The following is a 24,418-nucleotide window of genomic DNA, read 5'->3' on the forward strand; positions in this document are numbered from 1 at the left end:
TTATACGAGGCTACATGTTCAAAATTCAAGAATTCACGTCGTGACATGTCAGAGACAACGGCGCGGTCTACGGAGTGATGCTGCCCCGCAAGGCGGCGGCGCCCGCGGAAGGTACATCGTCCAGAACGGCCAGCCGGCTGACGTCATCCGGCTCGGGCGGCTGGGCCTATATGCGGCGCGCCGACCGCTCAACAGCGGTAACCAACACCCGCCAACCACTTAGTCGGCCCAGGAGACGAAATTTTACACCATCTTAACCCGTCTGCAAAGCGGCAGGCACATGCATATGCGCGGCGCACGATAGCTCGTCGGCAAGGGGCACGTCGCAGTATATTTAGCAATGCTAATGGGCCGTCCGAAAACGCACTAGTTGGTAATCCTACCTTGCCCAATGCCATCACCAAGAGGTACTTTAACAAACACCCGGGCGTGGGGTCAATTTGATTCACTACGGTTTTTTTTTTCAAATAGCTTCCGCACGGTGTGGTTTAGCAGCGCGAAACATGGCATAGTTGTGGACAACTGGTTCCCTGATTGGCTGTGAAAAGATCAGACAGATTTTGTCATGCTCAAAGAAATAAAGCATTTAGGCATATAATGGCCAGCAAAAGAAATTATAAGAGAAGATCTCAAACTAATGCAAAGATAACAGGGTTCCAGATGAAGTTATGCAACTTTGAAATGGTTACTTAAAGAATCAACATTTGAAATTAGAATCACAAGTTATTCCATTTGCATCGGGTCAGATCGAAGTAAAAAGTTAACTGCTTTTTTAGTGGAGACCGTCTTTGATGAGTTTGGCAATATACCGCTTTAGGGCAGAGTAGTTTGGAGAGTTCTTGATGTTGATTTTAGGTCTAAATCGCTAATGGTTGGGGGTTGGAAACACCTCACAATGATTGCATGTTTAAACGTGGTTAACCATGTTCACACGTAGATCACAACCTAGAGATGTTTAACTTTCAAAAATAAGTTCGCGTGGTCCTACCTGCGCTGTGGAATCGATGTCTCTAGCGCTCTTACGTTTTTATATCTCAGTGGGTTAAAAAGACCCACCTCACCCCTCCACCAGAGTGCGCCGTATTCAACTGCCCATGCAGGCGCGTGACAACGTCACACACAAACATGCGAGGAAACACGCACAAAAACGGGTGCACACGCAAGTACGCAAGCATATACGCGGCTAGTTTTGAAAATGGTCCGACCAGCTAGCAGATCACTCAAACGGCAGAGCAAACCACTTCCACTTTGCAGCAAACCTAATTGGTCCGAAAGTTAAACTCGCGCGAGATACGGCCCACGAGTGCGTTTTACAGTGTTGTGTTGGTGGACACGGACGTGTCAGCGCACGGAGCAGCCGGGAAGTGAGGCACCTAGCGTCCACTCAGTGTCTGTTTTTGTTTCCGCTTCAGTGCGATGCCTCTGTTTGTACCGCGGGTCAGACAGCTGGTGGGGGACGTCGCCGAGTCGGCCTCGTCCCAAGGTACGCCCGCGCAGCTTGCCGCCGCTCTCTCAGGCGATTGATCAGTGTCGGGACTGAGCCCTCGAGCTCCACAGTCCGGTCAGCACCCGGGACAGCTCCGACGAAACAGGGATGGGCTCAGCTCGCCGCCGCTCTTTCAGGCGATTGGTCAGTGTCGGGACTGAGCCCACAGGCTCCAGAGTCCGGTCGGCACCCGGGTCGGCTAAGACGAGACAGGGGTGGGCCAGCTCGCGTCGGCAGCATCTTCATGCCTTCAAAGCGGCGTTTGCGATTTTAGCGGGGGAACAGTACTGGCAGCTTAAACGAGGCCTCGACTCGCGAGCCATAACATTTCCATATCACGGAGCTGTCCCATCAGGCACTCAGGGCGAGAGCGTGGGGGTGGGGGTTGAGGCGGGGAGCGTCACCGAGCGTGACACTTGCGCTGCACGCGAGTCCGACACAACTGGACCACGAGTGTGCAGGCACGGAGGCCGACAACCCGGTCAGCACGACCACACGAGGCAGGCACGGGCAGCGCGAATGGCGCCGTGCGAGGGGCTCAGGCCGCGCAGCAGCGAACGCCGGCTTGAGCGACGCTGGGCGTACAAGGAAAATCCAAAGAGTACATATTTATGTCAGAGTTTCGAGCACATTTGCCAGGAGCATATTTGCTAAAAAGAAAAAAGTTAGTGTCCAGAGTAGTCTTTTCCAACAAAAGGATACAAACAGTTATAAGTCAGCTGTTTCATCAGATCTGATACCTGCTTCAATATCACGAAATGTGGACCATTCCCTTAAATGCCCTTCAGCTAGCTTTTGCTCTCACCCACCTTCGCAGAACATCCAGAAGTAGTTCGCCACCATGAAGTATTGCACAATTATGTGGATGGCTCGACACCAGGCCTGGAACACAAACAGCGAATGATTAAAACATGTCATATCCGACACGCAATGACGGGAAATAACCTGCAGAACAACATTATAAATATGATATCCTAATATATTTGAAGATATATAGGTGTGTATATGCATGTATATATATATATGTATATATATATATATATATATATATATATATATATATATATATATATACATGCATATATCACATTGGCAGCAAACAGGCCTATGGTCTCATTCAGTAGAACTGGGCTGAACGCCATGGTCTGTGCACATACAATTGGGGAGCGGGTCATGCTGGATGCGGCCGACCGACGGTATATACCAGCGCCTCATTGTTTAACGATGCGTCCATCACTCGTGGCTGTCGGCGGCAGGCCCAGCCGACGTTAAATATTTACCGCGCGTCAGGACAACCACGGGGCCCCCTCTCTCCAACTCTCTGCGAAAACGGCGAAGCCGCGAAAATCAAGAAGAGTAAGGGTGGGCGATAGTAAATGGGTGAACGCGTGAGTGCGTGCGTGAGTGCAAGCCTGAGTGGGCGGATGAGTGAGTGTGAGGTGAATGAGCAAATCATTGAGACCTGAGCGGATGGGCTTGGTGGGTGAGGGTAAGTTGATGGATGATGAAGGGATGAATAGTGAGTGATCGAGTGGGAGAGACGATGTGCGAATAAGAAAGTGAGTGTATACTTGCGTGTGTAAATATGCGAGTGCGTGAATGAAGCCATGCATGAGTGCTTGCATGCATGATGCCATGTATGTATGCATTATTATGCGTCCATGTGTATGTATGTATGCATATGTGTATGTATGCATGTATGCGTGTATGTATTGAGTACGTATGTATGGACGAATAGATGTGCTTATATGCACGTATGTATGTGTGTATGTATTGAGTATGCATTGATGGGTGGATGTGTATGCATGTACGTACGTACGTCTGTGCGTATGTATGTATGTATGTATGTATGTATGTATGCATGCATGCATGCATGCATGCATGTATGTATGTATGTATGTATGTATGTATGTATGTTTGTATGTATGTTTGTATGTATGTTTGTATGTATGTTTGTATGTATGCATGTACGTATGTACGTATGTGTGTATGTATGTGTATGTGTATGTGCATGTATATATGCATTGTGTGTATGTATGTGCGCATGTATATACGTATGCATGCATGCATGTGCCTGTGGATGTATGTACGTATGTAACAGCGTGTGTCAGCTCCAGCCGCCGCGCCGCACAGCAGCCAGGCCTCGCTGCTATGCATGGGACGGCAGCGCGACTGTTGACTCTAATCTCCCCATCCTCAGGGACGCCCCGCCAGCGCTGCTACGCTGAACTGTTTAGTTTAGATCAGCAGGACGGAAATCGCCCCTAAGACACGGCACGCCTTTCAGACCAAATTTGACCAAGTTAGGGAGCATTAGAGAGTGTCAGCTTAAATAGGGTCTTCGATGGCGACGCCAGGGTGGATGGGAGTTTCGAAACAGCTCAGTGAAATACCCCGCAGCACACGTGGGCCTTCCTTACATCAGCACGAAATTTGATACCGCACGAGGTATATGCCGAGAGACAGGGTTGGAGTCAACAAGTCATATCAGACAGACATGGGCAATATACATGCACTTGCGTCCGATCTTAGCACTAGTGTGTTTGTTTTAGCTTGTAACAGGGTTCAATCTCAGCACTTTTGAGGAGCGCCTTTAGCAGCAACACAGTACCTAGCGCGATTAGTTCTGCATAATTATGACGTGTGCTATGTCCCAGAACTCTCTGTTCGCAGGGCTTAAGATAAAATACCACGTGTGATCTGTTAGCTGTATGTCTGCTCGCAGGCGGAAATACCTGAGGATTCTCGTCTGGGCAGTCAAGCCAAGCTCAACGAATTCGTGTTTTGGCTTAGTGAACATGAGTCATCTGAAAACAGCAATGCGCTCAGATAGGCGTTCTGTATGCACACCGCATGACTGTACAATAAGCTTACTTCCGTTTGGAACGATATTCTCCACCTGCACCGTATTCTTCACGATATCGTTTCTCACTACATTTACATTAAAGTTACAATTCACGTGACTGGGATCCTATCGTTTCAGTAACATGCGTGAGTCAGACAAGATTGTTTAGTGGCATTGAAACTGCAGGTTTGTTTGCAAGCTTGAGTTGTCAATGGCGATATACGTTACGAATGCAACTTTGAAGCAAGACGCAGCGGCTATGAAGCCATCATCAAGCATGAACAGGAATAATCGTTAGGAAACCCAGGAGCGGCGGAAACGCAGGAGGAAACGCAGGAGTATGTTTGTTCGCGCGGGCTCAACGGAAAGGTCCGATTCGCGCAGGTCATCATAGTAGGCGTTGCGGTATATTTCGGAGCGTTACAGATAACATTGACCTGCTTTTTGCTGGGAACGAGGAACTGAAACTGTCTGTGAAGAAGATAACGATGACCGATCAACCGACAAATCATCGACAATTCGAGTAAAACATAAGTGTCTTTGAAACATCTCTTGATTTGAGAAGATAACGATGACCGATCAACCGACAAATCGTCGACAATTCGAGTAAACACATAAGTGTCTTTTGAAACATCTCTTGATTTGAGAAGATAACGATGACCGATCAACCGACAAATCATCGACAATTCGACTAAAACATAAATGTGTTTTGAAACATCTCTTGATTTGAGAAAAAAACATTTTACAGGTTTTGAAGAATGACGGTGGATAATAAATACACAGTGTTCTAATGCGAAAATTTCGTTTTCACGGTGTCGAATTTCACGGAGGCTCGTGTTTACCCTGTGTGCTAAACGTATTAGAGCGCAAGAGAGAGCGCTTCTGACATGCATTTCAAGTGGTTGTTTGTGCTTTAATTTATGCTCTGAACATTTGCTCGAAATCTTACGCAATTATGCGGAATAATTACAGGCATTTTCTTGTTTTAAGCTATTATCATTACCATATCATCGGCTTTGACTAGTCTGATCACAAGCCTGGATTAAAGACCGCATACACCCAGTCAAGCAGTGTACACATATACCCACTCAAGCAGTGTTTTGCAGCATCACCCCGCCCCCTGCCGACGCTACGCAACATTGGCACAAGCGTGGCACAAGCACACACGTCCACATGGCCGGTTGAATGCCGTTCGCTCGGATAGGGGAGGAGGCCATTTGACCCCTGCGCTCTCAAAGATTGGGAGAGCTAGAAACACTAAATTCACAGGGTAGGTTGGCCAGTATGTAATCTCACTTGTGCCTAAATTTGGGGTGTCTGAGTCGTGGCCTTTGTGCTATATATGATCAAACAAGGTCAAACTACAGGTTGGTGCCAAAAGCGTTTTCAGACCTCCTTATGCAACCACCTTGAACCTAGATATCTGTTATAAGCAAAAGGTCACTGGTTTCGTGTCAGGTCAGAAAATTTGATTGATCTTTAAAAGGTCATGCTGACCAAAATCCTACGAGATTGTTTTAACTTTTGTATTTGAATAAACGCCAAGCAGAAGATACGCCAGGCAGTATGTTCCTAAAACCAAAATGTTGCACTTGGTCGCTTTAGGTCAGTGACTTACTCTGAAGTTTTAGTAGTCCCTGCAAAATATCTGTTGCGGTCTCTGTAGTCAATGAATTCGAAATGAGCACTAGAAATTAGCTCGTACAGAACCTCTAGAATAACCTCTAGAATAAGCTCTAGAAATTAGTTCTAGAATAAAATAACAGGTTAGCTTAATCTTTATTCATACCTGACCTGACCTTGATGTGACCCGACGTCAACAGTTGGCCCCCAACCTGACCCTAGTCAATGCAGTTGTGTTCCAAGTATAACTTAAATTGCTCTGCTGTCTAATAAACTACCTCAGAGATGTATGGCTTTGTCTAATACTCCGTCGTTGCACCATATTGAACGATTCCCTAGAAATTGCCTTCACTGAGAGCCACGGCCCGATTTTGACCTGCCATAGGTCAGCGATTTTACAGGGTACATCTAGCTTTTCAATTCAAATGATCGGTTTTTACGTAACCTGCAGCCACGCAAACTTTGGCACGGTTGCGCCGCGCCGTTTATATACCTTCGGGTGGTCGAATGGACCCCCACCCAAGCGCATGCCCACACCAGGTTACGGTCCATCTGTTGATCAGTTCTTTGTAGTGAAACAACCACCGCTGGATTAAGGGGCTATATCACCTTGGCATGGCGGAATTAGCAGTAAACTTGCAGTGGTCTTGCTCTTCTCATAACGTTTATCTCAGCCGCCTTAATATATGACAAAAATCACACAAAACATCGCCGGAAGACATTATAAACTTGACGCCTGCACGGGCTAGACTTCCAACATCCATCAGGGGCTGTGCCCATACTCCCCGCTACTCGTTCTCAATCAGTTACAAGCACCCGGTACCTGCCCGTTGGCATGAGGAATTTCACCACAAGACACAGCATAACTTCTTTGCATTGGTATTTGCTGACGTAGGGTGAATAGAATCCTGTTCATGATAAACAGAGGCACAATCAGTTACATTACCTCGTAGCGGCGTCATAGTTCTCGAGCTTTACACCAGAAATTTCGCAAACGCCGTGCTGATACTATGCGGCATTTTCCTAAATCCGCACTCAACCGACCCGTTGCCTACTTTATATGGACACTCATGAGCTTACCAAAGTCGTGAAGTCATACGTGTTTACGAGACAACTTCTGTATGTTTGGGGAAAGTCTAATTTTCGTCCCACCCCTCCCTCTGCCCTACCGCCCACCGCGTCCAGGTGATTACGACGCTTTGCTTGTGTGCTTTACGTTTACCGTTGCTGTCTCCACTTATCACGGCTCACATAAATGCCAATATTTCACTCGTCGACGATGGTAACGTAGTGGTTCGATGGTAAACTGACTTACCAGGTCACGACCAGCCTGTCAGTACTGGGGTGACACGCCGGCCGCCCGACCTCTCTGGGTCTTGACATGTGACTTACCGGATTTTCGTCCAGGAGTCGCACGTCGTCTACGATGAACTCGTACCAAATGATCCACATGAAGTTGTTGATCATGAACGAGATGAAAAGGTTCGTGTGGATCCGAACCCGTGTCGAGTTCAGAGCAGATCTGAAAAAACAAGGCATATTTACTGTAGCTACGGATGGATGGCCACTGGCTGGCAGCAAGAGACGTACGACTCAGCTGATGTTTGGCGTCGCATTGTTTTCGACTGATCAACATGCCATTCATACACAAAAAAACAACGGGATGAGTCTTCAAAGTACATCTTGCTGGTCGAAAGCAGGTTGAGAGAGCGTTCATACCTTTAATGCGTATCCTGTCGCATCGACTAGATCGAGTATTTGACACCCTGCACCGCCTTAACGAATGTAGTTTCAATGAACGGTTTAGCGACCCAGACCTAGCCAACGCATTCTAGAAGGGAGTTTCTGAGCTGCTAATGGACTCAGAACACTCAAGGACTTGCGAGCCGGCGCCGACGACAGGCGGCGGCATGCCTGCGCTGTCGGCCGTGCTCAGGTGCTGAGCACACCAGCGAGCCATTAGCAGCGATTAGGGACGTGCTGTCAGGCCAGCTGCGCTTCAGCTGTCATGAGCTCGTGTTGTCCGCTTGACGAGAGTCGAACCAGCTCGCTGCTATCGCCACTGCAAACCGTCCGATCGGCCAGCGGATCGGGCCGCGGGTCGGGCCGAGGGTCGGGCTGAGGGTTGGACCGAGGGTTGGGCTGAGGGTCGGGCTAAGGGTAGGGCTGAGGGTTGGACCGGGAGTCGGGCTGAGGGTCGGGCTAAGGGTCGGGCTGAGGGTCGGGCTGAAGGTCGGGCTGAGTGTCGGGCTAAGGATCGGACCGAGGGTCGGGCTAAGGGTCGGGCTGAGGGTTGGGCTGAGCGTTGGGCTGAGGGTCGGGCCGAGGGTCGGGCTAAGGGTCGGACCGAGGAGCGCCCCACTCGCGAGACACGCGGTTGTGTCCGAGGGTCGTGTCTCAGGGTCGGGCTGAGGGTCGGGCCGAGGGTCGGGCTGAGGGTCGGGCTGGGGAGTGCCACGCTCACCAGACACGCGGTCGTGTCCATGGGTCGAGCTAGGCGCGGATTGCTCGCCAGACACGCAGCCGTGTTCGTGCGGTTAGGCGATGCTTCACGGCCTCGCTCGCCGCTTTATAAAACTCGGAACATCTAATTCGGTAGGACTAAATCAGCAAAAATGGCCGGGCGGGGATTTAGGCCCCGGGAGAGGGTTGGACATGTCGGCGATTTCAGTGCAGAAGTGCAGTCTGCGGCGTTCGTATTCCTCATATTGCCGGCCGGGTTCGGATACCGCCCGCGGCGCATTCATCTACCACACCCGCCGCAACAGGCAGCAGACGTCGCCGTGCCATTGATCGCAACAGTGAGCCCAGAAACAGTGCATTCAAGTTACCGCTAACAGTTACCGCTAAAAATCCGGCAATCTAAGCGTGCAGGCCATCTCGTGATTGCGACCTAGACCTCCGCGCGGCATAAGCGGTCGATATGCGCTTCCCTGCTGTCTCGTTCACTGACGGCATGATGGGCCCTAATGGCATCATGGGCCGTTAAAAGGCTGGGCCCGGGGCATCCGACTTTGTTCGAAGGCAGCCACATCTGGGTCGGCTGGTACCATTCACCTATACTGTGTCACGCATGTGTCGCTGCAACTGACGCATAACAGGTCCTGCGTGGGCCACGTGTGAGGTGGTACAGTCAGTGTGAGGTGGCGCAGTCGGTGTTCTACGCAAGTTCAAGCTCTCAATCAGAACTCCGTTAATAATGAGATCGCTAGATTGGCTGTGTTGTGTGGTTGCTGATTCAGAACTTCAGCAATTATGTCAATATGTGAATTGTTTGTCTTGCACGCGTATGTCTCGTATGGCTGCAGAAGTGCGTACAGCATGCGTATAGTTGTTGCTTCGCTTCCCAAATGTTATGCCATCTTTCGTCATGCCAATGTCATTCGTTCTTATCGTTTTAATACACCTGCAAGGTCTACGAACCACAGTCAATACTACGGGTCAAGGCTAATACAAGTGTACCAATCAGCTATTCGGAGACGGAGGCGGAGACAGAGACGGAGATGGGGACGGGGACGTGGACGGGGACGGGGACGGGGACGGGGACAGGGCCGGAGATAGAGACGGAGACGGAGACGGAAACGGAAACGGAAACGGAGACGGAGACGGAGACGGAGACGGAGACGGAGACGGAGACGGAGACGGAGACGGAGACGGAGACGGACAAGGACAGAGATAGAGACAGTCAAAGTAAGAAAAGAAACACAAGCACAAACACAAACACAAACACAAACACAAATACAGAGACAAAAGCAGACAAAGACAAAGATGAAGACAAAGACAAAGACTAAGACAAAGACGAAGACAAGTAAAAAGGCAAAAAGCAAGAAAGGTACATGTATAAAGACAAGTGCAAAGACAAAGACAAAGACAGAGAAAAGACAAAGACAAAGACAAAGACAAAGACAGAGACAAAGACAAAGACAAAGACAAAGACAAAGACAAAGACAAAGACAAAGACAAAGACAGATACAAAGTCAAAGACGAAGTCAAAGTAAAAAACAAACACAAACACAAACACAATCACAAACCCAAACACAAACACAGACACAAAAACAAAGACAAACACAAACAAAGGACAAAGATAAAGACAAAGACAAAGGCAAAGACACAATGAAACAGAAAAAGACGAGAATAAAAAAGAGAAAGAAAAGGAGAAGGAGAAGGAGAGGGCGAGGGAGTAGAGGGAAAAAGAAAAATAGACGAGGAAGGATAAGGAAAAGCAGAAAGAGACGGAGACAGACAGAGAGATGTTTTGTTTTAGGTCGCGTGCCAAGCCCAGCGATCATTAAAAAAGCAATGATCACATGTATCCCCAGAAGCTCTTTTGAACCTCACAGAGGCAATCATCTTACGACATTGCAAATGTGAATTCTGCCTTGTTCTATCTGCTCCTCATGGGAAATGGCATATCCAAGCTCAGCTCACTCCGTTCCATAACACAGAGGACGATTCAATACATTACATAATAGGCAATAGGCAAGGAATTTGCACCACTAGCAACAGTCTCTAGCTAACGTATAACATCAACCACATGTAGCCCAATATGGAAAGACAAAGAGCGAAATTTGCATCTGCTCCCACTATCCGTGTAAAGGTTTCACCACCACACAGCCGGCCTAAATGCCGTGTTGAGGTAATGTGAGGCCACAGCTCAAAAAAGGAACCTTGTTTACACCATCCAGCTGCAAGTCAGGTAAGATACCTGATATAAGATAGTAAAAAATGATGTAGATATACAGAAGAGGCATCACAATAATGAAAACAGATCAGACAGAAAAGTAAGGTTAGGAACACAAGATACTCCACCGGCTGGTGCAATAGATATGGACAAGTGAAGCAGGCCACAGCGGCGGAAAAAGCGAATTATCCACAGATTGCACATTGTGAAACTTTTGAGGCGTGGTGGCCCGGCGCAGTCGGCCAGCTCCGTGTGGCGACCATAAAAACTCACCGGAAACACATAAAGATGACCAGTGATATCAGGATTGCGGCGAGAGAAATCGAATAGCCGCACAGGTACACCATGTTGACGATATTTCTCAACTGGAAACAAGAGACACCATTTCAGCACATGATACATAACACAATGCGAAAGCTGGGGGCGGTTCAGATATGTTCAAAAACATCATCTCTAACATAACCCGAAGCACTGGCGGTGATATTGTTGCCTTGCAAATATTAACCCAGTTATTGGTAAAATCTCCGTCACAAACAGAAATAGAAAGTATGCACTGATTAGTCCGAACACAACGTTAAGTGCTGCGATGTCAATTTCCCGAACTTGCCCTGTCAGTGGGAGAGGGGCAGGCTATCCAGCCACTGGGAGAGGGGCAGGCTACCCCGCCAGTGGGAAATGGGAGGGTCATCCTGTAAGTGGGAGAGGGGCAGGCTACCCTGCAAATATTACCGGAAGTGTTGCATCTATCACTGAGACTGTCATTTGTATGACTTCCTAAGACACCAGTGCTGGTTGATGCTCTTGGAAGTCATAAAATGAAGTTCTCAGTAGACATCGATCTCCGAGTATCGCCTGCGGCCAGCAATTCCATCCTCTCTGATATATGAGTATTTGAAGGAACAAAACGCTGGGAGAGGGGATGCGTCTCATTAACATTGTAAACGCTTGCAGTTTTACGGAAAGATTGAGACGAGGTCTCAGTATCATGGATGGAGCAGCTGTTCGGACTACCGCTTTTATCTGATGTGCTAGTATGAACACAACCTTTCTGCCACTTAATTCTCCAGCCGACGTCAGGTGTCATTGGGTCATAAAAGTGACTTAATGATGCTAACTTTGTGTACACACTAGCACATCCGACGAGTGCGATAGTCTGAATGATTACTCCATCCGTGTTTGCAGACTTCAACTGTGCTTGAACACATAGTTTAGTTGCTGTCGGAAGCGGTTTATTCGCTTTTAAAAGCTGTGGACGTGACTAGTGAGCCGGATACCGACTATCATAGCCAGACGATCTTCTACAGCGTGAAGCGTTTATACATCGACGCTGACAATTTCCTTGCAGCGCAACGAAAACTTGTTTGGTATTGACATCTAAACAGTTGTATTTGCATCCAGGGCTCCACGGAGACAAAGGTCTGCATTGGCGAGAACGACGGCATGCCCTAGCCTGGCAATCATAGCCTTTCGCGCTGTAATGACCCATTTATACTGTGCTGTTTCGAAGCTGACAAGTCTAGCTAAAATTGCATGGTTCGCAATCTCACAAGCCGTTTGGAGACTCACAGGATCAATATCAAGTAATAGGGGCCTCGTTGGCCACAATGGAAATGCTGGACAGAAGCCGAGGTCGCTCACCATGCTCGCGATTAGCCTGCAGCCAGGGCAGCGTACCAGCAACTTTGGCATGTCACGACACAGCATGTCAGCCCCGGAGTGCTCTCCTCTGTCATGCCGGATGGCATTAAAAGATGCGGAACACATTTTGGGATTTCATGATAATCGAGCGTGTTGGTGCATAATTTGATTTTAAGACACTTTGATCCACAAACAGACTGCAAGTTACTAAACAAACAAAAGTCTCTTCGATCTGCCCGCAATATCGATAATCCCCTATTAGAAATCATGTTTAGAGATTGACAGCACAGACATGCGTACCAAGAAAGCGAAACAGGCGCAACAGCGCGAAAACGGCGACACCGGTATTGGCACCAGGAGCACCTCGGGCCCGGCAAGCACAGGACAGCTGGTGCAGAGCACCTACGGCCCAGCCAGCACATAAAGGTTTGTGCAGAGCACCTAAGACCTGGCCAGCGCAGGACGGCTGGAGCAGAGGCACCAAGGCCCGACCAGCGCAGGACGGCTGGAGCAGAGTCACCTAAGGCCCGACCAGCGCAGGACGGCTGGAGCAGAGGCACCTAAGGCCCGGCCAGCGCAGGCCGGCTGGAGCAGAGGCACCTAAGACCTGGCCAGCGCAGGACGGCTGGAGCAGAGGCACCAAGGCCCGACCAGCTCAGGACGGCTGGAGCAGAGGCACCTAAGGCCCGGCCAGCGCAGGACGGCTGGCGAGGAGCTGCTTAAGCCCGGCCGGCGCAGAGCGGCTAGTGCTGTCGACCTTGGCCTGTCACGTACGTCGAGCGGTGCCGTACTCCATGGCCGGCTCCAGCAGACGCCTAGCCGGGCGGGTCGGTTTTAATCGGCCTCACGATGAGATGATGGGGCGTGTGAGACAGAAGGGCGCCTCTGGCGTCTCAGTCTGAGAAGCTCGCCACGAGGACTACCAAGCAGCCTCGGAGGCGGGGCTTGAGCAGCAGGGGCAGGCCCACCGCCAGCAACTGCCGTGGCTGAGACACGCGAGGATCGGATGAGGGGAGGGGAGAGGAGGGTCTCTCTCCCGCCAGAGACCAAATAGCACCGTATGGTCGGAATTAGACCGTGGATGACACGCGGGAATTGATGGGCGATGTACCCCACATGCATTATGATCAGAGAAGGGGATGGGTATATGTAGGACTAAGACATAACAACTGCATAGGCTGGATAATAAGCGCCCGAGCTCTACGCATAACATGGTTGATCCGTCGCTCAGCCACCGAATATGCATCTATGCATCGAAATATGCTCAGGGCCAAACATGAGATTGGAGCCAACTGCTCCTTTTATGTCATGATATGTTTGCTGCAGCCTTGCGCCGTAATTTCAGGCAAACAACACTCGCTAATAAAATGTTCCGAGATAAACGCCGCATTAATCACAAAATCACATTAATTGCCCTCGGGTCTTGAGCAAGCCGTTTCAACGCCTCAAGCAAGCCGTTTCGAGCTGGACTGCCAAACACGCTTCTCAGGCTACCCAATCCCTCACGATCAATCACCTCCTGTTTGACATTCATGGCGCCCTCGGGTTGAGCCGCGGACGGTTCCTGCGAGCGGATGGCACCGACGGCCGGCCAGCGACGCGCTGCCGACCGCCGGGCCCCGGCGCCGCCCCTGCGCCGCCCCTGTCGATACCGCCGCCCATATGGACTGTGTTTGAGAGCGCTGGTCATGCTGCCGCCACCAAACATCGCAGCCGCAATTGCATCATGTAGCCGAACCATATGGCGATCGGTTCATATTGGATCGACGATAACGGTGGTGGGGGACGGGGAAGGGGCAGAGGCGGGCCCAGGACATATTCTGAGAGGAACATTTTGAGTGTTATTTTAGACACATTGTGATACATGTGAGCGTTTTGGGCCATGTTGCAAGACACGTCTCTCGGAGTGCGTCGGTTCCCTCCCCAGTCTAGATCCGCCTATGGCACCCCACACGCTGCCTGGTGCCCCCGGATCGCATTGCACGACCCGCACGAGCCGCGCTTGGATGGCAGAGCCCTCTCCCCAGCCACTGAGATGCCCCCCCCCCCCCCCACTTCTGGGAGTGACTCACTGGCCCATAACAAACCTCCTCGACCGGGGCAACAAAAACTACCATAAAGCCGTCATCTGTGGTGATATCACGGGGCGTTTGTTGCCCATCTGCGCCCTCCCGGTGCAAGTGCATTGAAGCACGTCAGAGCGCCCGCTGTCGGGGAGTCGCTCGCACGCGGCGCCATCCCACGTGTTTGCCGCGTTTCCTCAAATAAACCGCGGAATCGGTTTACGCGCCGTATAACGGCCGCTATTTTGCGGCGCCGATATTGCCGTCGGCTGCCAAAATCCACAGCGGCCGTGAGGGTTCGTCCATAAATTTCGTTGCACTTGGAGGGAGGTGGGGGAAGGCTTTTGATGGGCGTTACCGATGTGTAACAAGGTGAAATGGTTTGAACAGCGTGACGTGGCGGTAAGGCACGGTTGAAACTACGCTAGAGTCGGTAAAAATAGACGATTTTGAAACCTTAAAGCCGGATATCGTTGGCTTTCTTGCAGGACAACAAGCAGTCATGCTTCTTCAATTCTAGCTCACTTCGTAGCCAATTAAACGTAGGACGTTAGAGGCGCTAAGACTAACACGGCGTAACGAGGGGGTTTCCGTCCAGTGTAACCAGCGCGCAACCGGAGGAAAGGGAGCAAAACAAGTAGCAAAAACGGTGCAGTCCAATTTACTGGTAATTGAAGGGCGACCTCGGTCGAACATACCAACTCAGCCCGTCTGGGGGCTGAGTGTACTGGACCAACCGAACATACCACTTCGGCCGGTCTGGAAGCTGAGTGTACTGGACCAACCGAGCATGCCAATTCGGCCGGTATGGGGGCTGAGTGTACTGGACCGACCGAACGTGCCAACTCGGCTGGTCTGGGGGCTGAGTGTACTGGACCAACCGAGCATGCCAACTCGGCCGGTCTGGAAGCTGGGTGTAATGGACCAACCGAGCATGCCAATTCTGCCGGTATGGGGGTTGAGTGTACTGGACTGTCTGAACATGCCAACTCGGCCGGTCTGGGAGCTCAGCGCACTGGGAAGATGGCGGAGGCCCATGGTCAGTTTTTGAGCATGCTCAACGTAAGCTATATGGTGAATCGCGAAAAGTATCGCATTTTATGTTCCAGCACCTATTTTGGTGCAGGAACATCTATTTGGTGCTGATTAAAACTGAATATAACAGCCTCCCTACCAGCTGCCAAGAGATGGGTTCACTTGATCCACCACATTTAAACATATCCCTCTCCATTTTTTAAGGGCCTTTGATTTGAACGCAAGTGTGGCGTTGTTGGTTCTTTTCGTAACTTAAGCTTAAATATTTATATCAAAACCTAACCGACAAGACACAAATGGAAGATAAGTCGTACATTTGGCACTAACCACCAAAACACAAATCATACAATTACTTAGATATAACTACCGACGGAAGAGGGACATAATTATGCACAAAAAGCACACCTAAGCAAACTAGGAAACTGAAACCAAACCGAAAGTTTCCGGTGATGTTTTTCCAATGTTACCTCGCGGGGAGCATCCACTGGCCGTGGTGCCCATTCGGATAGTCCTGAGGGTTTTCGGGCAGCATTCGCGTGCCACTTGAGCTAGCTTCTTGAAACTTGGCTGTTTGGAACTTCGCCTTGCACACTAAATGATGTAATTTGTATGTTTATATGTATGTTGCCTCGCACGTCCAGTGATGTAATTCGTGTGTTTATACATACCGCACAGGCGGCCCACGCCATGGGCATGGGCAGGCCACGACTATATTTAGGGCACATATATGTTTTGGCAGATTCTACGAATTAGGCTAGGCACGTTAACGATTACACTGTCTGTGGGCGGCCTCCGAAATTTGGGCAGCCTACGTGCATGCAGACAGGCATACAATGTGACGTAAAATGTCAGGGTTCCGCCTGTATGAACAATCAAACAGACGGAAATATCCGTTTTGCCGAAGCCAATCGTGAAGATCTAAATAGGCACTTCCACTGTCGACAGGGACCGGCAGGTGACAAATGGCATGCGAAGTAGAACTTCAAACACTGTTGAGATCTCCGCATGCCCCTATTTAAGGGGTTGGAGGGGACAGGTCAGACGTACGTGCAGGTCGCTGAGGTCGACGCAGGTGGTGTAGTTGGACCAGCCGGCGGACTCCGGCTGCTGGGGGTGTCGGAACCACTGGCCGCTCGGAAGGCACGACCGGATCGCCTGGCCTGCAACAGCGGGACACACTCCGCGTCAGCCGCGCCGCAGCTCTCTCGCCTGACGGGGATCGGCTGCGCGTAGGCACCAAGGGCAGTCGGTGGGTCGTGATGAACAACGACAGACAAACGGCACTGCAACGAATGGTGCTTTCTTTGGTTTACTACTGTTGACGCTTACATGTAGCTGGGGACTTTACAGCGCTAAAAATTGCACGCTCGTGAAAACCAGTTTTCTGCAAGGGCATCTGATGGCTCCACAACATAAGTGGCGGCTCGCTAAAGCGATACATTCTTAACAGATGTCCATATTACATCATTACAAAGCTACACTTACTGCATGGCAGTGGACCATATAACTTTTTTATTACCTGAACTGGTGTATTCCATCGCAGTTTAATAATGCAGCTTGTTTTTATACGAGAAATCACGGCATCTTACGAGTATCCAGGGAATTGCACACATTATTCTAAGACGACCAGGATCGGTGGTAACATGGGACGACGCTGCTATCGGCAGTGTCTACTCCAGGATTCGACAAACTGGACCCACATATCCTGCATCGAATGCTACTGGGGAGCATCCGGTGTTTCAGTCCCGGGAAGCAAATGTGGAAAGTTTTTGGCCCCGACGAAAGGTGCCTCGGTTGGCTGACTGTTGGCATCCATGGGCTGGGTCGGGCCACCACTGGTGAACCCACATTCTGCGCTGGTGCACATGCAGGGTTTTGCTCGGCCACGGTCGCGCGTCAGCCCTTATCAGTGACCGCGCGCCGGAGGCACTTCCACTGCGCCGACTGCTCCGCATTTCGTGGTACTGTCTGCAATGCGCGGAAATAGGCCCAGGCCCGTTTTTGCAACTGGGATGAAATTCGCCCCTGGCCCGTTGAATGGTGTCCGAGCGCGATGCTTAATTAGAGGCGACGCCGCGGCTTCACGGCTGGAGACGGCAGCGGCACTTCATCGCGTGCCGGCCGGCCTCTGGTTAATGAGCGTGGGAGCTGCCAGATGGCGAGACCGAGCTTCCGCTGGTACGCGAATAACGATGTGTGGAACTGCTCGGTCGTTCGGGGCTCGGAGCTAATGCATACGACGTGCCGACCGGTCAATAACACGCGACGCCCTCAGATGTATGGTGGTCTCCTGTTGCGGGCGTGCATCGGGGAGGGTGCTGATGACGCCTTGTTATCGGAAAAATCGTGGTGTCACGTGCGAAGACCATATGCGCCAAGAAAACAGACTTTGAGGGTGGCGTTGTCTAAACACCGACACCGCGCGTGCGAGTTCCACTGTTTTCAGGTGGTATTTTGTGTTTTCTGATATCGGTGACATCTCAAACGACGCTACGATGACAATCTGTGGCCCAGGCTCATCTTCTGATCTGTGCCTCCTGCTATGTCTGGCTTTTTGGACCTCCTTTGTTTCAAACTGCGCACTACCTGCGTCGCGCCGGCCATGTTTCTTGACATGCGGCGTCTTTGGACACGGGCATCCCCGGTCGTCCGACCCCAGATTCTAGCCTATGGGCGAGAGTGGATCACCGGTCACCCGTTCCACGGCGCATGCGCACGATCGGTCGCACCTGCTGACCGTGTGTAACCGGCTGGACGGGGGCTTGGCTCGTGGGATGACCGAGACCATCCGGCACAGCCTACCAGCCCACCCGTCCCGTCTGATCCGCCGCCGGCGAGGTCGGCCGGCGGGCGCGGGCGCCGGTCAACCGATCCGGATCATGTGCGCGGCTGGCCGCTGCCGCCCTGGTCGCGCTGCTGGTGTAGTACACCGGCCACCGACGCTAGTGTTGCCCGCCAGGCGAGCTGTGCCGCAGGCTCGGCGGGAGTATGCGACCGTGGCGGGCACGGCTGAGTCCGCGAGGAGTCACCTCTTCAATATTGGTCACAGCAGTGTCCGGCCGCTGGCACCACGACTGGACGAAGTCAACCAGCTCCTACCGAATCACCACATGAATACCCTGTATGTATCTGAGACATGGCTCAAGCCTGAGGTACTCAACAGGGTGCTGATATTCCCGGGTTTCAGACTGCTGAGAGACATCAGTCTCGAACAGCTTGTCGTCAAGCCCATCCACCTTCACCCGACACCACCAACGCTAGACCTGATCGTCATCAACGTGACCGGTCCCCATAACTCAGCTGAGGTTCTCCTCGAGGCTGTGGCGGACCACCATCCGGTGCCACTCCGCGATTCCGTCCCCGGAGAGCGCCGACAGGCAGTCATCCACTACCGTGCGACCGTTGCAACGCGTCGACTCGGACGCCTCCAACCTGTGTCTGCTACTCGCCGATTGGGAGCCGCTCTACGCCGCTAGCACCACCGATGACAAGGCGGACGTATCTGTGGAAGTATGGAACGTCGCAGTCGATGCTCACTGCTCGGTCATCACCGTGACGTCACGCCGGCCCGGCCGTCCGCGGCTGCGTGGATGTACCGAAGTCTCCGCAGCTGTGGAGGAGCGTGACTGCGCCCGCGAGACCTGAGAGCGCTGTCGTACCACAGGGGCGCGCCGCGTGTACCAGCGGCACCGTAACAGAGAGAAGGGGCTGATCATTCTCGCACGATGTTCCTTCCTGTGCATCGGTCTGCTGACAGGGCGGCGAGACTTCTGTAGCCGCCTCAAGCAGTTTGGATTGCAGCCAGCGGAAGGGTGCGACACACCCGATTACGACATGGGCACCCGGGCGGACGCACCCAATGCCCATTTTGCTGTCAATGGCCCCCGCATCGCTGTGGAGGCGGCGGAGGTGCGTGCCGGTGTGAGTGCGCCCCCGGTTGGACAGCACCCGCATCCTGGCAATGCCTCGGCTTTCTCCCTGCATCCATCCACTCTATAGGAGCTCTCTGTAGCCATCGAGAAGATGAGCGCGCTGAGGACTGCCGGCATCGATGGGGTACCACTCCATGCAGTGAAAAGTATTTCCCTGTAATCGGCGCTCATCTTTTACATCTAATTAATCTTTCTATCACATCACACCCTTTTGGCACGGTCTGGAAGATCGCGCGGGTCACCCCGGTGTTCAAGTCTGGCGATCGATAAGGCATCAGCAACTTTCGGTCATTTCTGTTCTCCTTGCACCGTTGAAAATTTCCGAAAACGTCGTTTGCTCGCAGCTCACTTCCTGCCTGTGAGCTTCAGTGTACCGGGCGCGCTCCTCAACCACCACACCACCTCATCTGGGAACCTCACACCTCCTCACTTGTTCGGCACTGTAATGTGAACCTCGTACCCCTGTCCAAAATCAGACACCACTTGACTTCTGAGGTTTAAAAGCTCCAGGTCCAAATTCACGCCTTCCCCATATCCTCTACTGTCTGTTTATCTGCGGTGGAGCAGCCGAGCGTCACCTAGACAGGATGCAGAGGGTGCTGCACTTCGCAGCCAGACTAGTGAGTGGTGTCTATCGCAGCGATCACATCTCACCTGCCCTGGAAGCACTCGGCTGGCGTAGCGTCGCGGATCATGTGCAGCACCGGCACCGCCTGCATTTGTTCAGGGTACTGTACGTCCCCGAATCCCCCAGTGTAATGCATGCTTTATTCGAGAAGCGCGCCGAGTCTCCCCAATGTCAAACTTGGGCTGTTCCGGGCGGTATCGGTGCGCCACATCTGCTGCATGCCCGACTGACTGCCACCCAGCGGCACTTTCCGTACCGCGCTGCCGCCGCGCGGAACCGGTTGCCTGCGGCAGCCGTCCGCGCTCCCTCGCGCCGGGCATTCTAGACTGTTTTAAATCGCTCACTCATTGACTGAAGCTGCTTCCACCTGTGCGTATATGCGCATCTCTGTGCAATGTGTGTGAGTTTTTTACTGCACCACTAGGCGGAGAACCACCACCACGTGGATGCGCCTTCAATAAAATAATTGTAACTGTGAATGCAAGGTATAGAGAACAGACTATGCAGACAAACTCTGACAAAAGAGATGAAAAGAAGAGTCACATTCAAACAGGGGTTATTAACTGAGCCTCTCGCAAAGTCCTATAATACCTTGCAAACCAATGAATACCTCTCCTATTCCCAAAACTGTAACGGTTTCCGACGATTCAGGTCGCCAGAACTTTGAACCCGCCTGACAAGAACGTTTTCAGAGGGATTCTGTCCTATGAAGACACAAACACTCGCGCTACACGTATTTCGGATCCAGCCAAAAACGTTGTTGGTTTGACGATAACAGCTTGGCGATACGAAAACTCGGTTTTCATAATGAGAGCAAAGGTAAAATTGTATTTGTAGCTTTCCGGCGAGCCTAAATAATCAAAAGGGCAGTGATTTGTACTCTTTCCCTGAGTTAAACTGAACAAAATATCCACCATGCTGGTACCAATGAAATCCAGACATAAATGAGACACATCACAGCCGACCTTTTGTTTCTCCACCGCTTCTTGAGCGCCGAGCACAGGTTCTATCGTGCCTGGGAACGTGCATTACGCCCAGATGGAGAGTTGAGGCCTTTGTATTAATTCGTAGCAATCATTAAGAGGAGCTCTCACATGTCATCCGTTGTGATTAATGACGCACTGGATGTAAGTCTGACTGATAACCCAAAACCAGAATGAGACGCGTAAAGCGTCAACCCACATGGGCCTGTGGAAAATGTCGCATCAGCATGACCATGGGATCAGGTGTGCAGTTTGCAAGCCCGCTCGACTCGTAGCTAAGAGCTTGCAGCGATTTTGACGCTTGGATGCACTCCTGCAAAACACTACCGCAGACTCACTTAGACTTGCACGCGAACATGTACTCCGAAAAGGCTTAACAGGCATCTCATTTACTCTAATCGTTGTAGTGGGCCCGTGGGCCTTGCCTCAAGTCCCAGAGATGAGCGTTTGTCGGATGTAGCCTTCGAGAAGTTTTCGCACAAACTTAGAAAATCATTCCCAGGAATGGATCCGGCGGGCAGTGCGAATGTTCCCCACAGACACCGTCGCGGGTATCATATCCAGCCCAGGACGCTCAGACCGAGAGGTCACATCGACGGGACAGTCAGTCGACGAAACCTACCATTCCATATGATCGTGCCACTCGGCACACTCATTCACGCAGACGGTCTTCGATGGCCGCGCTCCGAGCCCTGGACTCCAGCCGGCCGGACGGCCGTCGATGGCCGCCCCCCCCCCCCCCGCCCGGGCTCTGGGCTCCAGCCAGGCCGGGCGGCCGTCGATGTCCGCTCCACCGGGCCCTGGACTCCAGCCGGGCCGGACGGCCGTCGATGGTCGCGCTCCGGGCTCTGGACTCCAGCCGCGCCGGACGGCCGTCGATGGCCGCGCTCCGGGCTCTGGACTCCAGCCGGGCCGGACGGCCGTCGATGGCCGCCGTCCCCCCCCCCCCCCCCCACGCCCGGGCTCTGGACTCCAGCCAGGCCGGACGGCCGTCGATGTCCGCTCCCCCGGGCCCTGAACTCCAGCTGGGCTGGAGGCCGTCGATGGTCGCGCTCCGGGCCGTGGGTTCAGTCAAAGGCCAGACAACCGTCGAGAGCCGCGCTCCGGGCCCTGGGTTCGAGCCGGGCCGGACGGCCGTCGGTGCCCGCTCCCCGGGCCCTGGACTCCAGCCGGACTGGACGGCCGTCGATGGCCCGCGCTCCAGGCTCTGGGTTCGAGCCGGGCCGGATGCCCTTCGATGGCTGCGCTCCGCGCCCTCGATTCCAGCCGGGCCGGACGGCCGTCGATGGCTGCGCTCCGCGCCCTCGATTCCAGCCGGGCCGGACGGCCGTCGATGGCTGCGCTCCGCGCCCTCGATTCCAGCCGGGCCGGACGGCCGTCGATGGCTGCGCTCCGAGCCCTCGGTTCCAGCCGGGCCGGACGGCCGCCGATCGTCGCGCTTCAAGCCCTGGGTTCGGGCCGGGCCTCCCTGTGCCTTGATGCGATCTCGGCCCAATCAGGGCGCCTGGCGGCGGCGCGCTCGGCCGGCGCGCTACTCGCTGCGACCCGTGACGGCTCGCCGGTGATAAACGGCGCCGGCCAGGATTGCCCGACCGGCTCGTTTCCGGGGAAGCGGTTCAACAGCTCGGCCGGTGCGATCCGATGTCGATGGGACGCCGGACAAGTTTTGTCGTCGACGCAGTGCGCCGAGCTGGGCTAGAGCGTCGAGAGTGGCGCAGACGACGGTGTGGCAAAGCACGAGGCCCGGTGCAAGGTTCAGAGTACTCAGGGCGATGGCAGTCTGCGGTACGGAGAGCGGACGGACTCAGGACGGGCTCAGGACGGACTCAGGATGGACTCAGGAGTGACAGCGCAGTTCAGGACGGACTCAGATCTCGCGCATGGCAGGCTCAGCACGAAGCCACTGACTGACCGCGCCAGGTCAAATGTGGCTGCTGCGACGCTGTGCAGACATAACTGCTGCTGTGGATCCCTCTCGCCCAATAGAGCCCAGTGTCTGATGTCAGGGAGAGCAGGTAATTGTTTTTTAGTGTTTTGGTGCGTTCAAGTCCCTTTAGCCTGGCTTTTTCATATGCGTCATATCTGAAAAAAAATTGGGGGCAAATTGGACCTAGCGTCAGCTCTGTAGTAACATTTTAGAAATATATACCGATATTCAGTAGGGAGCGATGCAGCAAATAGAAAATCGCCACGGAAATTGGTGGCCTCGATTTCCAGAAATATAAATCTAGCGTAGTTAGCAATTCATTGAGATCCCGCTGGCTGTGAAAAATGAAAATAAACAGCTGCGAGGGAATAAAGTTAATCTCCGCAGTGAAGCCCACGGTCTACGAACAGAAAAGGCGCCGGGAGCACGAAAGGAAAACAACAAGCCCACCCCGGTCACCTTTTCTCGCAAAGCATTCACATCCAAAATATACATGCTAAAAGAGGCTGGTAGACAATTAATCGTCGTGATCGGATCATAACCATTTTACCTATCACATCAAACGCTGCGCGCTGCGCGGTGGCCGCTAGTTCTGTGCATTCGCGCAGGAGACGGAGCCTGGGATCGTATCGACGGGGTCCAGGGCCCCATTGACTGACTCAGCCATGTCAACACACACTGGAAACACAATTCAATCAAACACACGTGTCAACGAAGCGCTGTCAGTAACGACGTGCGATTGCTCATGTAAACTCAGGCACGTTGTCCAGCCGAAACCATCCAGGGTGTATGGTTGACATGAGGTCCTTTGTTGACATTGGACCAGGGGGTACGGTTGACATTCGCAGGGCCAGCCAAGCCGACCGCAAGAAAATGAGGCATATTCGATCTTCCCTGCGGTCTCTACACTCTTTAATAAACGGAGTGAAGAGCTACACGGACAGTGATCATTTTACCAACAGGCATCACGTGAATGGCTTATAAGGCTACTTTCAGGAAGATCCGACAACGCAACGATGCCGTTATAAAAGATCAGCTCTTTGCCAGGGACGTGTTCAGACATTATCTTTTTAATGCAATCTGGTGTGCAGTATTATCACCAAATCAGCTATTTCATTTTCCAGGACATTGAAACGGCCGTCCGATGTGTGCCAAATGCAGCAATCTGTTATTCCCCAAGGCCTCATGGTGCCGGGTGTTACGCTACATATTCCTTGCAACAGTTATTAGAAGATACCAATCTAAATTGATGGAAGTAAGCCCTACTTCTATGCCCTTGTCCCAAGGCCAGTCACAAGCACGGTTGTCGCCATGTGTGGCAAATGTCAATGTATGTAACTGTGAACTAGAAGAAGCCGCATGAAAACAACGTGCCCTCAACTAAATGACACCCTATCGACCACGAAATAACGCCGCCTTGTACGTTACAGCTACTTGGTAAGGCTCCACAACACACTGACACTTTTGATGCAAGGGACGTGTATGGAAAACGGACTTCGCACAACATAATTTAATAGGATCCATTATCTTACCATTAACATTCCCTGGGCCGCTGAGGACAATTGAGGTTTCGCGCT

The 24,418-nt window shown here is 52.2% G+C and overlaps 1 protein-coding gene across 1 annotated transcript in view; it reads right to left on the reverse strand.

Moving 5' to 3' along the window:
- Positions 1 to 24,418, reverse strand: part of LOC119096559 (calcitonin receptor) — a 151,871-nt gene that overhangs the window by 43,104 nt on the left and 84,349 nt on the right. The window contains exons 5-8 of the mRNA XM_037219464.1: positions 16,419 to 16,531; positions 10,909 to 11,000; positions 7,347 to 7,476; positions 2,296 to 2,368 (exon numbers count right to left, since the gene is read on the reverse strand). Coding sequence (XP_037075359.1) covers positions 2,296 to 2,368; positions 7,347 to 7,476; positions 10,909 to 11,000; positions 16,419 to 16,531 — 408 coding nt within the window. The remainder of the gene's footprint in view (positions 1 to 2,295; positions 2,369 to 7,346; positions 7,477 to 10,908; positions 11,001 to 16,418; positions 16,532 to 24,418) is intronic.

Source organism: Pollicipes pollicipes, unplaced genomic scaffold (genome assembly GCF_011947565.3).
Source record: "Pollicipes pollicipes isolate AB1234 unplaced genomic scaffold, Ppol_2.1 Scaffold_4295;HRSCAF=5057_pilon_pilon_pilon, whole genome shotgun sequence".
Lineage (NCBI taxonomy): Eukaryota > Metazoa > Arthropoda > Thecostraca > Pollicipedomorpha > Pollicipedidae > Pollicipes > Pollicipes pollicipes.